General features: G+C 36.6%; 1 protein-coding gene across 1 annotated transcript in view; it reads left to right on the top strand.

Moving 5' to 3' along the window:
• Window positions 1-14,595, top strand: part of LOC120628575 (lissencephaly-1 homolog) — a 49,250-nt gene extending 34,655 nt beyond the window's left edge. Inside the window, exons 3-10 of the mRNA XM_039897011.1 lie at window positions 1,020-1,173; window positions 2,981-3,127; window positions 5,613-5,769; window positions 6,669-6,846; window positions 7,692-7,827; window positions 8,382-8,537; window positions 9,459-9,654; window positions 10,357-14,595. Of these exons, the coding sequence (XP_039752945.1) occupies window positions 1,020-1,173; window positions 2,981-3,127; window positions 5,613-5,769; window positions 6,669-6,846; window positions 7,692-7,827; window positions 8,382-8,537; window positions 9,459-9,654; window positions 10,357-10,430 (1,198 nt within the window). The 3' untranslated portion in view covers window positions 10,431-14,595. The remainder of the gene's footprint in view (window positions 1-1,019; window positions 1,174-2,980; window positions 3,128-5,612; window positions 5,770-6,668; window positions 6,847-7,691; window positions 7,828-8,381; window positions 8,538-9,458; window positions 9,655-10,356) is intronic.
• The last annotated feature ends 1,356 nt before the right edge of the window (window positions 14,596-15,951 follow it).

The following is a 15,951-nucleotide window of genomic DNA, read 5'->3' as shown; positions in this document are numbered from 1 at the left end:
CAGCATATCGTGATATTCCTCCCCCTATTCAATTTAACCTGCTAATTTACCTGCTTTCAATTTGGATGCTCGATAAACAATGAGTCAAGCCTTCAATTCCGGATACGGGCTTATGCTATCAAGGGCAGCTTATCTGTTTAGGCCAAGTTGGCCTAAACGACGTCATTGACCTTAGAAAATGATTTTCTTTTTATTTTTCGTTTTTTTTTATTGTTCATAATTGACCATAGCATATAAACAGAACAATACGTTGCAGGGCATGCAAGGAACACATCCTGCGAGGTATTGCCCTTTGTCCATCAACCTGAAGCGAATATGTGAAGCCACATTGCCTGTGTTTTAACGTTTTTAGTATTGTGGCAATGCTGCTTAGCGGCAGAAATAAGCATGGTGGTTCTTCCGACGTGCTCTGTCACAAAAAGCTCTGCTACTACCAAATTACCTAAATGCCTAATGCACAGAAACTAAAATATTCAAAAAAAGAAAAAAAAATAGATGAAGTACAAGGCTCAAAGTATGTTAAAGAAGTGTGAATTGTTAAATAGCACTAAAACGAATTAGTTACTTTGAAAGACAAAAAGTACATAAGCCATAGGAATGTAAACTGTCTAGATGGACTCGAGCTTTAATTGTGCGAAAACATCTTGAATTGCTTTCTCCTAATTGAATTTCCCGATTTCCCTTTAACTCATGTTATTTCGAAACAAAACTTACTTACTCTCGTTGCGCATAATTTCCAGAAATAGATAGCATTCTTTGTGGTATATTCATGTTACTACTCTGATTCTTTGTGTAAGAGTTTAACAATTGTATTAACATTTACTTGTACACGAACAAAGACTTTGTTAGAGATATTGAAAAAAAATTATGGAACATAAAATCTATCCTTTTTTGCTCATCACATTCAAAAATATATATAGGATTTTTTGTGGTATGTTGTAATAATATGAATTAAGTCATAATTTTAAAACTTCGAATTGTAAAGAGTTTTACTATTTCTTGAACTTTTATTTGTGCAGGAACAAAGCGATCGCCGACTACTTGGGCAGCAATGGCTACAATGACGCGCTGGAAGCGTTCAAGAAGGAAGCCGAGATGACCGGAGAAATGGATCGCAAGTACGGCGGCCTCCTCGAAAAGAAGTGGACCTCCGTTATTAGGCTGCAGAAAAAGGTACCTACACACCTTTTGATTTTGTTTATCATTTACACTAGGGTAAACCCATCGACCTGTATCGGAGCAGCTTGGTGGGTCTACGCACTAAAAGGCGTCTCTCCTATGAGAGTCGAGGCCTGTGCCCAGCATTGGGACTTCAATAGGCTGCGGATGTTGAAGTTAAAATTCAGCTATATAAATCGATTTAGAAAAATCTAGGAGCTTGAAATTCATCTACTCAGAAGTTTAAAAAAAACCCGAAAATTTAAAAAAAAAACAATAAATGTAACACGGTTGACATCCTGAAGGCAGGCATAGGATTTTTAGCACCGGAAAAAATGGATTGCACGATATTTGTAAAAACAAATGCGAACACGTATTCAACACCTGAGTCGTAATTCGTAATAATCGAGTATGAAATACAGAAACCGATATTATATCGTAATTAGGTTGTTCTTAATAACCTACGCTCACTAAATAATAAAATATCGTTCCTTCTGACACTGACTAATGCAACTTTAGCAGTAAAGCATTTCGGAAGATACAAATGATAAATTGAACTGATGTTATCGAAGTTAATACGGATTTCTTTAGTTTTATTTAGTTATGTAATTATAATGTTAGAGGTTATATCTTCCTTGCTATTAAGTAGCTTAGAATACTTCTTATGAAGTCCGAAGTTAATACAGAATTCTTTAGTCTTTATTACTTATGTAATTTTTTTACCCACTATACTTGCAGTTACCTATATTGTAAGAGGTTATGTTTTCCTTGTTTTAAAGAACCCTAGTATATTCCATATAAAATACTCTACGTCATGCTGGTCTAAGCTCCTTAAATAGCTAGTTCAAAATTTCCAAAAAATTGGCCAATACTGTAATATGCAGGCCAGCGAAATATGATTATGTTTTACCTATTCTTAAACTTGTTTGTTCCTTTCATTTAAACCTGTGAAATTTCAGTATTATCATTAGTATTAGTATCTTAGATTTCACATGTAAAAAAACTTAAAATCTGTTTCTTATAGTTATAATTTACAAACAGATTCCATAGTAAACAAATTATATTATGATCTATATTTCAGGATTAGAAACAAGATATTAATTGCATTTGACACTTCGTGAGACACGCGCAACCTTTAAGCTTTAAGCGTGGCCAAGTCATTTTACTTTCGATGGCGATCTAAGTTATCGCCTCACGATTACCTAACTAACCACCATTATTTACTATCATTGACTGTGTCAATAGCTGTTACCAAAACAAGGTTGGAGACTTATTGTGCTGGTTTTTAAAGGCGTCATCAGTCGGCAAATATCTCGAGACTATTTTGTTCTAGACACTGTACCTACTCTATCGATCGCTGCGACATTTCTAGGTCACAGATGTCCACTTGCCATTTACTACCTGCTATCAAAATAGCCTTCATTAATTTTTAATGATTCTTACTTCTCATATTCCTAAACGCCATGATGTGATGTTTTCTTTTAACTAAGGTATACGTGTTATAAAAATGGCCTCGGCTGGTGCAAAAGTTAATAGAGCACCATAATAGGTAACCATGTACTACCGATTTTTGAGCATTATTGAACTGAATGTAATTAGTATCTTTCCCAACAAATATCCTTTCTTTAAATGCTTTTTAAGAAAGGTTACTTTTGTGATCCTTAGTAGTTCATAAGCATTCTAAGAGATGCCTTTAATTCATATCGATGATCTCAAGCAAATTTCTTTGTTGTTTCGTCAATTTTTTCAACCATCTTCTATGCGCATGTGTGAAAAAGAAGTAAGTTCTATTCTAAAATAACAAAATCAAAATATTTCTCAGGTGATGGAGCTGGAAACCAAATTGTCTGAGGCACAAAAGGAATTCATAGAGGGAGCGCCTACGAGAGCTAAGCGAACGCCGACCGAGTGGATTCCACGCCCGCCAGAGAAGTTCTGTCTTACGGGACATCGGGCAACAATTACTAAGGTATTACAGCTGAAAGGTTATCAACATCGAGACGTCTATCTCGAACAACTCGAGCCCGCGAAATTCTGCCGTATATTAAGTTCTGGTACTGATAATTCAATTTACACCGATACTAGTGTACACATTATATAATAAATTGATATAAAGGACTGCGTCACAACAAGTGTCGTTATTTTACCGTTAAGTCACAGATTGCTTGATGGCACAGGAGATTAGCAAAAAATGACAGCCATTTAATTTTTTAGATAAAGATGCATTTGGCGCCATCCGCCGTGACGTGACGATTGCTAAAAAATTACTATTTCTTAATAAGGTTAAAAGGTCACAAGGGCTGATTGGCCTTTAATACTTCACTATATTTTTGTATTGACAAGAACATACTATTCAGAAAACACGCTGTTTTACGTAGTTTAACTTAATGAAGAAAGGGGCCCGACCATCCTGCTTTGTTATGTACCACCCCGTCCCACCCCACGTGTCACTTTTATTGTTATACTTTCTGCTTTATCTTACTGCAAACACAGATAAAAACGTTAAGTCAGGTGTTAGCAGAGTGCCTGGTCACAGAAATACTTCTATTTAATTTGACTCGACGAGCGCGGCTTTGCGTGGATGGGATTTATATGCTTCCGGTTCAAAGAGCAATCCATTCTTCTTTTTCTTTACTCTTTTGCAAACGCCAAACGCAAAAACACGTGTTTTCAGGTGTTTAGTGAGTTTGAAGAGGTTGTTGTGCACCTGCACCACCGCATCGAGTTGTGAAGTGTGACAATAATGCTTTTTTTAGTTCTAAGCGAGAGATTGCCTCTACCGGTAGGGGCAATTTGGGATTTTATAATTTATGAATTTTCTCATGCCTTGTGTGGTGGGAGGAAGGTTTGGCCGCGGCTGGTAACGACCAACGAAAACGCCAAGCGATTGATCGTTCTAGTACGATGTCGCGAAGAAACCATTAGAGTCATGGTTTAATATAACGGCCATAATTTTTAACGACCTCCCTGGCGAAGCTTTGAGCGTTGTAGTTTTAAGTTGGAGGTAGCAGGGGGGTCTGGAAGGGGCAATTTGGGAATTTATAATTTCTCAATTTTCTCTGGTCTGGTTTAGTGGGAGGTTTCGGCCGTAGCTAGTCACCACCCGACTGACAAAGACGTGCCGCTATGCGGTAGGTCGCGTTGAAACCGATTAGGAGTATGGGGTTAATATAACTGCCCTACTCCCTAACAGGTTAGCCCGCTTATACTGCATCATCACTTACCACAAGGTGAAATTGCAGACAAGGGCTAACTTAATAATTATTCTAACGTTATGCTTCGTTTATTAATAAGGAGATCCAAAACTAAACTTTCTTAAGTTGACCATAGTTAAGCTAACAAGGAAGGAAACAAGTACTCTTTATTTTTGATATCCATAACTAATTGAATGAAATAAAAATTGATATTTCGTAACTAAGGAAGCCGCTTTGCATTTTTGCGATAGAATATGGCAATTTCCTTGCTTGTCATTAGTTTCCGCAAAGTACAGCTATTAGAACAGAGAGTCAAGGTCTAGACAGTTTCCAATATCCTGCTTTTAACCATTTCAAGTACAAACAAGGCTACCGATTAGCTTTTAGACAACTATTGGGAAATTATCCAATGCTTTATAATGGTTCATATATAAATATATAGATTCAAATGCGTTGTAATTTTTCATTTCAATTTCTATTCACGAAAAATAAAACGACTTTTAATAAAAAACCAGTATAATTGTATAACCAACTAAAAATAAATAAATAAATATTATCTACATTTTTTCCAAACCAAGTTAAGGAAAACAATTCTACTAATGTAACTGTGTACATAGTATGTAGTAATTTTTGTTTTAAAATTGGTGTGAAAAAAATATTAATTTATAGTTATTTTTAATTTGTCTGGTGGGAGGCTTTCGCCGTGGCTAGTCACCACCCTACAGAAAAAGACGTGCCGCTAAGCGATTTAGTGTTCCGGTGCGATGTCGCGTATAAACCGATTAGGGGTATGACTCTCATGCTCCCTAACAGGTAAGTCCGCTACCATCTTAGAATACATCATCATTTACCACCAGGTGAGATTGTAGTCAAGGGCCAACTGTTGTGGAATAAACAAAAACAAACTTTGGAATAAACAAGACCAATAATAAAATCTATCCATCCAGTACAACCCTTTAACCATACATTTTATTTACTTTTACATCGGACCAAGGGCGGACAACATGCGCCTGCCTGTATTTAGAATTTGATTAGTATTAAATGCTTATTGAAATAACTCTATAATAACTAATATTTTTAGTAGTTCGTTGACCTCATTTAAAAATGAACATGAAATATAACTTTTTTATTATTGTTGCTTGATTAGCTTTTAGATTAGTTTAAGCATACAGCTTTATTTTCTAGACGGTTTCAATATCTTGTGTTTCTCTTATACTTTTGTTGTTTTATGTAAATTTAATTCATATGCTCTCGTTCCAGGTAATATTTCATCCAGTGTTCAGTTTATTGGTGTCCTCGAGCGAGGACGCGACGATCAAAGTGTGGGATTTCGAGAACGGCGACTACGAACGATCCCTGAAGGGCCACACCGATTCCGTGCAGGACATCGCCTTCGACCATCATGGCAAGCTACTCGGTAAGTACCCTACTACTTCCTAACCTACTTCTTTTGAGAAGGCCTGGCTAACGTTGGGTGGTATGTTAGCCAGACCCCCTCATAAATGGTAGTAAACTCAATATTAGTAGTAGGTACACCTGATGGTAAAAGGAATACCATCGACTATAAACAGAGCTACACTTCACAGGGTATACAAGTAGCACGTCCTGCAACATGCCGCCCTGTGTCCATAAATTTGAATCGTAGGTGACAAGCCTCACGTGCCTGCAATTACACCTGCAACCAAGCATTTTAGACCGAAAAATAGTATTGCAACAATGTTGTTTAGCGGCAGAAATCAATATAAAACTCTACAACTTCTAATATCCTGCGTATTTGGTTCATTGTTGGATAGGATCTGTTTTTTTTCCCACAAGTTACGTAAGACAACAATATCGACAGGTGGTAACTGATTATGCAGTGGAAGATGGTTGAGGGTAAACCTGCTTGGGTTATAGCTATTAGTTTAGGAATCCGTGCCTCTGATCGGTTTCTTCGCGCATCGTAGCATCGTTTCGACCCCGGCCAGCTCGTCTAACATAGACAGGAGACCAAAATTATATCTCTATATAAATTAACATGTCCACCTCCCAGAGCACGGCAACAGGGAATAATAGAAGTTTACAACCGTCTAGTAATTCACATAGATTATTTGGATATAATTTCCACTTTTGCGAAGAGTTCGGAGATTGTTCGGAGAGATGATAAAGTTATGGGAGAAGATACAATTTTGTCCTTTTCCCGGAGAGGCAAAATTTCTCCTGCTCGTGTTAATTCTGTAATTTTTAATCCGAAATGGCCCCATACTTATAAAACCACTGATCCAGGGACTTTGTTGTATGGACTTATTTCTAGCGTCATTTGTTATTCTATTACAGTATCCTGCAGTGCAGACATGTCGATCAAGCTGTGGGACTTCAATCAGACGTACGAGTGCATAAAGACCATGCATGGGCACGATCACAACGTGTCCTCTGTTGCGTTCTCACCCAGTGGGGACATAGTGTACTCGGCCAGCCGGGATAAGACCATCAAGGCGTGGGAAGTGGCTACTGGGTATGTTATATTTTAAATAAATAATAAATGAATAGTCACCATCATTTGTAAACAAAACTAATTTCACCAGTAAACAATATGTACTGCATGATTTAGTGCAAATTTTTAAGGTATGGTTCGAATTACTAGAACGGAAAATCATCATATCAATAGATAGACGTTTTACTGCTGGACTAATAGGACTTTCTATTGAGTACCAAATTCCACGGTTTTCTACCGCTTGTGTCCAGCGGCTCCCTGCGACGCGCTTGATGTTGTCTGTCAAACTCGTTATTACATATCATTATTGAATAATAAATACATAGAAACTTATAAAATATCAAGTCACTGAAACGAACATTTTCTAGTTGTGGCAATCGAACCCACAGCCTTGGACACAGAAAACAGGTGCATTACGCACTGCGCCAATCGGTCTTTTAGTTTTTCATAAATTTTGTTTTTATGCCCAATCACTACTATTAGATAAATTGCAAATATTCCGTCAAACTGTAGATCGGTTTGTTGGCGGAGTCAGCTCACTTCTGATATAATGTAGTAAAAAATTCGACTTTTAAGTAGATATATTATATAAAAGTAGAATCTGCAAATAATTATTTTAACTATCGTCCAATAGCTTTAACAAAAATCCTATGGGATCTGTTAGTTATTCTTGAATAAATAGTATCCCATGCTCACATCCAGTATGTGTGCCGAATTCCATCAAAATTGGTTGTCCAGTTAAGCTGAACAAAGGTAACAAATAAACTAATAGGCACACTTTCGCATTTATAATATTAATATGGATATGGATGATGATTAACCACGAATCACTAAGTTTTAAACCTTTATGCACTGGTTGGTTGTAGGTACTGCGTGAAGACGTACAAGGGGCACCGCGAGTGGGTCCGCATGGTGCGCGTGTCTGCAGACGGCACGCTTCTGGCGTCCTGCTCCAACGACCAGACTGTGCGCATCTGGAACGCGGACACCAACGAATGCAAGGTAACAGTTATTTATGATCATCGTCATCATACCATTTACCGGCCCACTACAGGGCACGGGTCTCCTCCCATAATGAGGAGAGGATAAGGCCGTACAACGATCCGACACGCTGGCCCAGTGCGGATCGGTGGACTCCACACACCTTTGAGAACAGTGAGATTTTCAGATGTTTGTCTTCATCACTGAAGCAAGTGATATTAATTGTTTAAAACCCACATTTCTTATAAAGGTTACGGGTGCGTGTTGGGATTTGAAGTCGCCCCCCGAAATTCCTAACCACTGGGCTATCACGGCTTCAATGTCGTTCGTTTATTTGTCATTTCCTTTTTCCCCTTTTACGGTTTGTTTTTAAGCGGTGAGTCGGCGCTTTCGACCGTTGCCGAAATCGATCAGGGAAAACTGTGTTCCGTTGTGTTTTTGTTTAATTTTTTTTTATATCTGCGTTAAATCCTCTTTTATTTTAATGTTTCAGGATCATACGTAATGTAATGCGTGAAGTACACTATAGCGAATGAAGTTTGTGGTTAAATAATCTTGTAATGTTGGTATACCAGATGGAGTTACGCGAGCACGAGCACGTGGTGGAGTGCGTGGCGTGGGCCCCGGAGTCAGCTGCCGCCGCCGTGAACGAGGCGGCCGGTGGTGACAACCGCCGCGCCAACCACCAGGGTCCCTTCCTGGCCAGCGGATCACGCGACAAGTCCGTTAAGGTAAACGCTCATAATCTAAACTTCAACAAACTTGTTACGTTTAAGCAGTAGAGGGCGAGACGATCAAAGTGATAATGCGGATGGCGACTACGAACGATATTTCAAGGCCTCACTCATTCCGTACAGGATATCGCGTTTGACCATCATGGCAAGTACCAAACATTAATCTTACAAAAAAAAGTGGATATAATCAATCGACTTACTAGAAACGATCATAAATTAGTGATATCAGCACTTTGGCTTAGGAAAGTGCAGAAAAACTTATAGGGCTGAGTATATGCTTTTATAACATCATACCGAAGGTAATATTAAATTTACCATGACATAAGTTTAAAGAATGTATAAAAACCCATTTAATACATCGAGGTTACTATTTATGAATTTCTTAAGACAAGGTTGCCGGGCAGCAAGCCGCTTCGCTTTCCTCTCACGCAAGATAAAACAATGATTGTTAAATTGTAAAATTATGTTGGGAAAGATCTACTGCTGTTTCTTGCCGGCTTCTTCTCGGTAGAATCTACCTGCCGAACCGGTGGTAGAGTCACTACAAATAGACATACTTGACGTTTCAAAAATTTTTTTATTACGCCTACTTGAAATAAATGAATTTTGAATATTGTAAGTACCCTTACTTCTTTTTGAGAAGGTCTGGCTAACATATTATGGCGGTGGCTGGATCATAACAACGTGTTCGTACAGTTCATAAATGCGAAAGTTTGGATCTTTGTTTCTTAATCACGCCAGAACTGCTGAACGGATCTGGATGTAATGTGGCACAAAGATAGATTATTATCTGGAATAACACATTGGCTACTTTATATCCAGCAAAAATGCTGTTTTTATTTCTCACAGAGCGACATGTGCAATACATATTGTAGTTCGAAATTACACCCGATGATAACACTGTTTTTTTAAACACAGATCTGGGACGTGAGCACGGGTCAGTGCCTGGCAACACTGGTGGGTCACGACAACTGGGTGCGCGGCGCCGTCTGGCACCCCGGCGGCCGCTTCCTGCTCACCGCCTCGGACGACAAAACACTGCGCGTGTGGGACGTGGCGCACACCCGTTGCCTCAAGACCCTCTACGCGCATCAGCACTTCGCAACCAGCATTGGTGAGTCCCCTTTCTCTTTGCCTGACCTGAACACCCGGACACTGAAAAACATTCATGTTCGTCGAACAAACATTTTCCAGTTGTGGAAATCAAACCCATAGAGCTTCGACTCAGAAAGCAAGGTCGCTGTCCACTATGACCTAGAGGGCACTTGCATTAACTAATAATAATAAATAAATAAATATACTACGACAATACACACATCGCCATCTAGTCCCAAAGTAAGCGTAGCTTGTGTTATGGGTACCAAGATAACTGATGAATTATATACATACATACTTATAATATATAGAAAAACACAATCATGTTCATCACACAAATATTGTCCAGTCTTGGAAATCGAACCCACGGCCTTGGATTCAGAAAGCAGAGTAGCTGCCCACTACGCCAATCGGCCGTCAAAATTTTGTGGGTAAAATTGACACTCTTGCCTCGAACCTCCAAAACACAAGCACTTGGCAAATAGCGATAAGGATACTCAGTAGATATTTGCCTATGATGGTTCACAATAATTATTACCCCAGGGACATTACTATCTTTAGAACATTATACTGTGGATTATTAATTTTACTTTAGTCGCCATTAATTCTAGTCGATGACATCTTCGACGTTCAGTTCGTGATTTACACATTAACATCATAAATCCTAGCGAAGGGAGTTCTTTCGTATCAACATAATTGAGCAACTTTTATTTATTTTCAGATTTCCACAAAAGCTTGCCATATGTGATATCGGGCAGCGTCGATCAGACCGTCAAAGTTTGGGAGTGTCGCTAAGAGCATTGCCATTTTAGTAACTTAAACTCACCGAATGATATCTTTATCATTATTAATCACATTTAATAGAACTGCAACGAGAATGGTTTCGTTTTTGATGGTGAAATATTTTATAGAAACGAAAAATAGTTTTGATAATTTATTGAAGTAATCATTTCTTCCTTCTGTTCAGTTCAACTGTTATGTTTGGCCTCAGCATCATAGTTGTGTTTAATCACATTGGAATTATCGCAATTGTTGTCATTGGCTGAATTTATGGTACTCTCGCTCAAACTGCGTATTTTAGCCAATAGTGGATGAGAGTCATCCAATGAGCGGATTGCGATTATCTCATTGAAGCTATTAGTTCGGTGCTAGGCCCTCTGGTGTATGACAATGCTATGTCTGTCTCATTACCTTTGTTCTGTACTAGGTGGCGATGATAATGCGGATTTTAGTGAAAACAACATAACACTGAAATAGTAATTGATTGACTTTAGCCTACTGTTACTTTAGCCAAGTGGTAGATTTATATTTTAAACACTACCTCTATTTGATCAACATTAAATAGGGGATATTATTAAGTGTCGCATTTGTCGTCACCACCCTGTAATATTTATGTTACATTAAATGATTAGAGGTAACACATTCCATTAAAACTTAACGGCTCATAGTTAATTATTATATAAATATGAATAGTTAATTTCGATATGTCTGATTTTAGTTGAACTCGTTGAAAATTAATATACGATGTAGCATTCGTCACATACCCTATTGAACGACGAAGTGAGGAGTAAAAGCTGTGTTATAATTTAACATTTCATTATCTATTTTATTTTATAGTTATTGTTTATTAAATAAGATCGTTTAGATATAAATTTATTTGGTATAAATAGTTAATATGGTTTCTTACGTGTCCACTCTAGAAAACTTGTACCTTAATTTTTTTATTGATAATTTTTAGTTTTTATTAAATTTGATATTGATGGTTATTCATGACAATCATCCTGAAAATTAGTCATATTATTTGAATCATATTATTGAGAACTCATTAAAATCTCTCCCTGTACATAAATGAAGCTTTTATTAGGTTTGTCTCGGCTCGATCGATCCTCATTGTGCTCGTTTGCTTGCGCTAACAGCATTAATGGATATCCCACGGGACAGACGCATTGAACTCGTGTTATCACTATCCCGATTAGATAAAGCCCGGGTCCAGGTAAGATACCCGATCCGATCACCTTACCCGTGTCAACATTATAAAATCATTATGTCAAGTAGGCCTTTTAAGCAACACTTTACAAAAAGTAAATCAAAGTAAAGTAAGTATTATCAAAAACATAATTTATGTAAAAATTTAATGCCAAGATCCATATAAAGAATATTTTGGCTTAGGTTGTTAGCTTCACCGACAAAAGGATTGAGATCTAAACGAGTGCCAAGTTTAAATTCAAAACACAATATTTTCTTTTTTCTGCTATAACAATGTTTGCTATTCAAAAATATAACTTATTAAATTTGAACAGAAGAATTACTTATAAAAAGCAGATTATTTAGAATAAATTGAAGCTCAATATTTAACTTGGCTAGTTAATTTTACGCAGTTTCTTATACGAGTCACCCTTTTCATATCCAGTTGGTTTCTCCAATGATAAAAAGAGTGCTGATACAGAACTGGACAGTATGATACTGAAAAAATTTAAAAGCGTCTACGATGATACGATTCGATGGATGATACGTTGATCGCATAGGGCAAATGATAACCTGTAAATGGACCCGGCATATGCGGCCGCCGCAGCAGATAGAGGATGCTTTGTTGTTAACAAATTGCAGTTTTAAAAGGACTTATTTTAAGTTTTGTAGATTCAAAACTTTAACTATAAGTTAGAGTGTTATATTTTAAAGTTTTTTTTTTTACTATTTATTTATATCTTCAGTGTTTTAATTTGTTATGTCTCAAACGAAATTCTTTGCTACAAGCTAGTGCTTTAAATTATTAAATAAGATATTTTGCAATAGGCACCATAATAAATATTGAATATCCATAAATTGGTTTTAAGTTTGAGTGTTAACATACTTAGAGGTCTACGTAAACTGAAGTGTGTGATATAATATTATTGTTTTTTTTTTTGTATTAACTACGCTGTTCGTGGTAGCTAGATACAAAGATTACTGATGCCCGTTTGTAGTTATTTATTATTGATATCGAGGAAATTGGTTGCCTGGTATTTTTATAGTACTTAGTATGTAGTAGCTGTAGTAGTGTCAAGTATCGTCATACTATTAGAAGCTTTGCAGCGATAGCGCGTGGATATACCTATGTATAAATAACAAATATGGTCAAGCGCAAGTTTTCGATTATGGAATCCGATTATCCATTCGAAATGAGATCGGCATAACTCCGATTATATACTATTCAGCCCAATAAGGAATGTCAATGGACAAAAATGGAAATTCGCCTAAGCAATTTTTTTAACGATTTTCCATTTAATATCTTTTCCGGTACGATTTTCCATTAAATACTTTATACCAATTTTGGAACGTTTTATGCTATGCCATAAACATTTGTATAGTAGCAAATTATTTATGACATTGAATAAAATAATTTTCCAAGCAAATCTTTGACATTTACTTAATTTCGATGATCTCCACAAAACTACAAATAATAAGTCTAAACTCAATGAATGAGCGCAAAATTAAAATCACCGTTTAGGTGATAACCAATTTCTAATTATGATTTTGTTCATAAAAAATATTACCGTATTCCAGGTACATATAAGTTACATAGTTGAACATTTTTTTTAAGTTTACTGTCTAAAACATAATTTTATAAAATATTTCGAAATTACAAAAATGTCTTAGTTACATTATATTGATGCTCCAAAACCATAGCATGTTGTTTCCACACACAACAAACACACTGTGTTTTTTGCGCATTATAAATAATGTAGTAGAAAAAAAAGGATTTATATTTACTCTCCTCTTTTATATTATTCATAAATATATAATCATATCCCGTAAAAGGAAATTTGGGCTTGTCGGGAAGATCTAATGTGATACCATGCTACGTTTTATGAAGTAAATATTATCATCATTGTACTTTACAATTTATACACCAAGTACGAAATTGCTCATTTCGCAGGCATTTTCAAGTAACGAAAAGTTATGAACGTCACAGTAAAATACACATATGAGCTTTTGTTTTCCCCACAGCCATATCCAGTTTCCTTAGCGAAATTAAATCTTGTGGTACGCAGTATAAGAATTTATTACAAAGAGAATAAGTTACATTTTACTTGTGACATTATAGCGTTTCTATACTCAATAACCAAAGCTTGCATGGCGTTCAGATTCGTACTGGTATTAGGCGAATGTTGCATAGCATGGTAATGCAATTCTCGTTTGCTTATTTAATCTAGATTCTAGATTTATAGCAGTGCCGTCAAGGAGATTATATTATAATGTGTATTCTAAACGAGTCTTTAAAATTACCAATCTTTCTCAAAAAAAAATCTATAATAGAGGCAAACTAGCCTATATATTGCATGGTCATTCTAAAACCTACTTAGATGCTGTTATAGTAAAACTCATAGAAACCAAATTTGCTGTACATAAAACTTCGATTTCAAACGAAGTTTTAATGTATCACACAATTTCCATAGGTAGCAATATATTTTATAATAGGCTTCAATCATACAAATAAAACTAAGAGGAACTTTTGCTCGTAATCTGTTATAATATTGTCTACAATAAAATAATTTTAGCTTGTATCTTATGGATATTATAATATGTGTGTATGTTAATGTATTTTGTAGCTTTGTATATAATCTCCTTGATTTTTATATACAGAAGTTATTTATAATTTGGAGCTCGCAAAGTATAATGTATGTTTTACATGAATAAGAAGTTTGTATTACTATTATCAATTAAATAGTATTTGCACTTTGTCAAGATTAAATCGCTTATGATGCCAATGAAATATGCATGTATGTGAACACAATCCTCTAGTAAAATACTCTTATAACTTTTATCTTTGTCTAATAACACATAACTACTTCAGAGGATTATGTGTGCGCCCATATAACCACTGTACTTTGTCTAAATTTATATAGAAAATCAACAACCAAAATTTAATAGAATTTGGTCTAATATTTTCTGTAAATAAATCAATTAAATATATAATTTATCCAGTCTTTTTATTTGATGAGGTATTTTAATATTTTCCACTTGCATTAAAAGCGACCAAGTAAAGAAGAATGTTCCTAATGCCATGTGAATAAAAATAATACCAGCAGACTCATGGCTTTAATTTAATTTCAGCAAAAGGGAGGTAAAAGGTCACATTCTATTTAGTGGACAGCTTACGACACCATAATAATACTTTTTGAAATACCGTGTCACCTAAACCTATCGATGGTTGCCACAAAAATCAATTGGTAGGATGGTTTTGCACGCACTGTACAACCTAGCAACCGTATATACAGAGGGTCCGTAAATTTGGTAAAAATGGTGAATGGAGGTGTAAAGAAAGCTGTTAACCGATAGAAAGAGCTGTGCTGGGAGAATGCAGTATATCGGAATATGGTCAAATAAAGCCTAGCACAGAGGACCGATACACTTTGGGATTCTATGGTGGAAAGTGTAGCGTTAGTAGACGAGAACCACAAAGAAAAGGCATAATACAAAATCGTAACGTGCGAAAATCCCTGCAAAAAATATAATTATTTATTTCATATAGACAAATGAAACTGTTTTTCTCTTCGCCTAACATAAACTAAGGCACTTATTCTGATTTATTTTTTTAACCAAATAAACATGTTATTGCAGTAGACGAGAGAAAACGCCACGTTGCAACGGTATGCTTGCGGTAGGGATGCGAAGGCATACCGAGTGACGCCAAGGCGTGTAACCTGCTGCTCGATTCCTTAACTATTCAACAAGTTGTCAACTTGTAATCTTCCCACAAAACGCATATAATATAGCGGCAGTTGGCACTACGAAAAGCCATAAATCAAAAGAAGAAGAAGAAGAAGCGGCAGTTGTCAACTCATGGCATATTAATTTATATGGGGATAATAGATGGCCACCGCTTAGCAACCGTTGGAAAATTTCTAAATAGGGCAGCTGAAAGCTGCTAACATACGATCACCGGGTGAGATGGTGGATGCCGTAGCAAATTCCCTGCCCGCACATCCCTGGTATGCGATGGCCCTCAGCATGGGATGTATTGGTTTCTAATAGGCCACAGCGAGCCGCTGTTATAATCCCCTGCTCTGCCAGCCCTGGTGCGCCCGTGATAAGAACTGGCTTGTTTGAGCCAAAAAAAAACCACCATTCATAAAAAGAAAAAGAAGAAGAATGGACACCTGACATTGGCTAATATATGTAAAGCAAGAAGGAGAAGGAAAGAAAAGAAGACTCAAGCTACCAACCCGACATTGGGGAAGTAAACTGTGCCGTGCAGGCATGACAAAGGCCATTAACCCAAAGAAGAAGATGAAGAAAATATGGAGGGTAGAGGTAAGGAGAGTCATCTTATATG

The sequence above is a fragment of the Pararge aegeria genome, chromosome 13 (assembly GCF_905163445.1).
Source record: "Pararge aegeria chromosome 13, ilParAegt1.1, whole genome shotgun sequence".
NCBI classification, from domain to species: domain Eukaryota; kingdom Metazoa; phylum Arthropoda; class Insecta; order Lepidoptera; family Nymphalidae; genus Pararge; species Pararge aegeria.
This window is presented reverse-complemented; position numbering and strand designations above follow the sequence as displayed.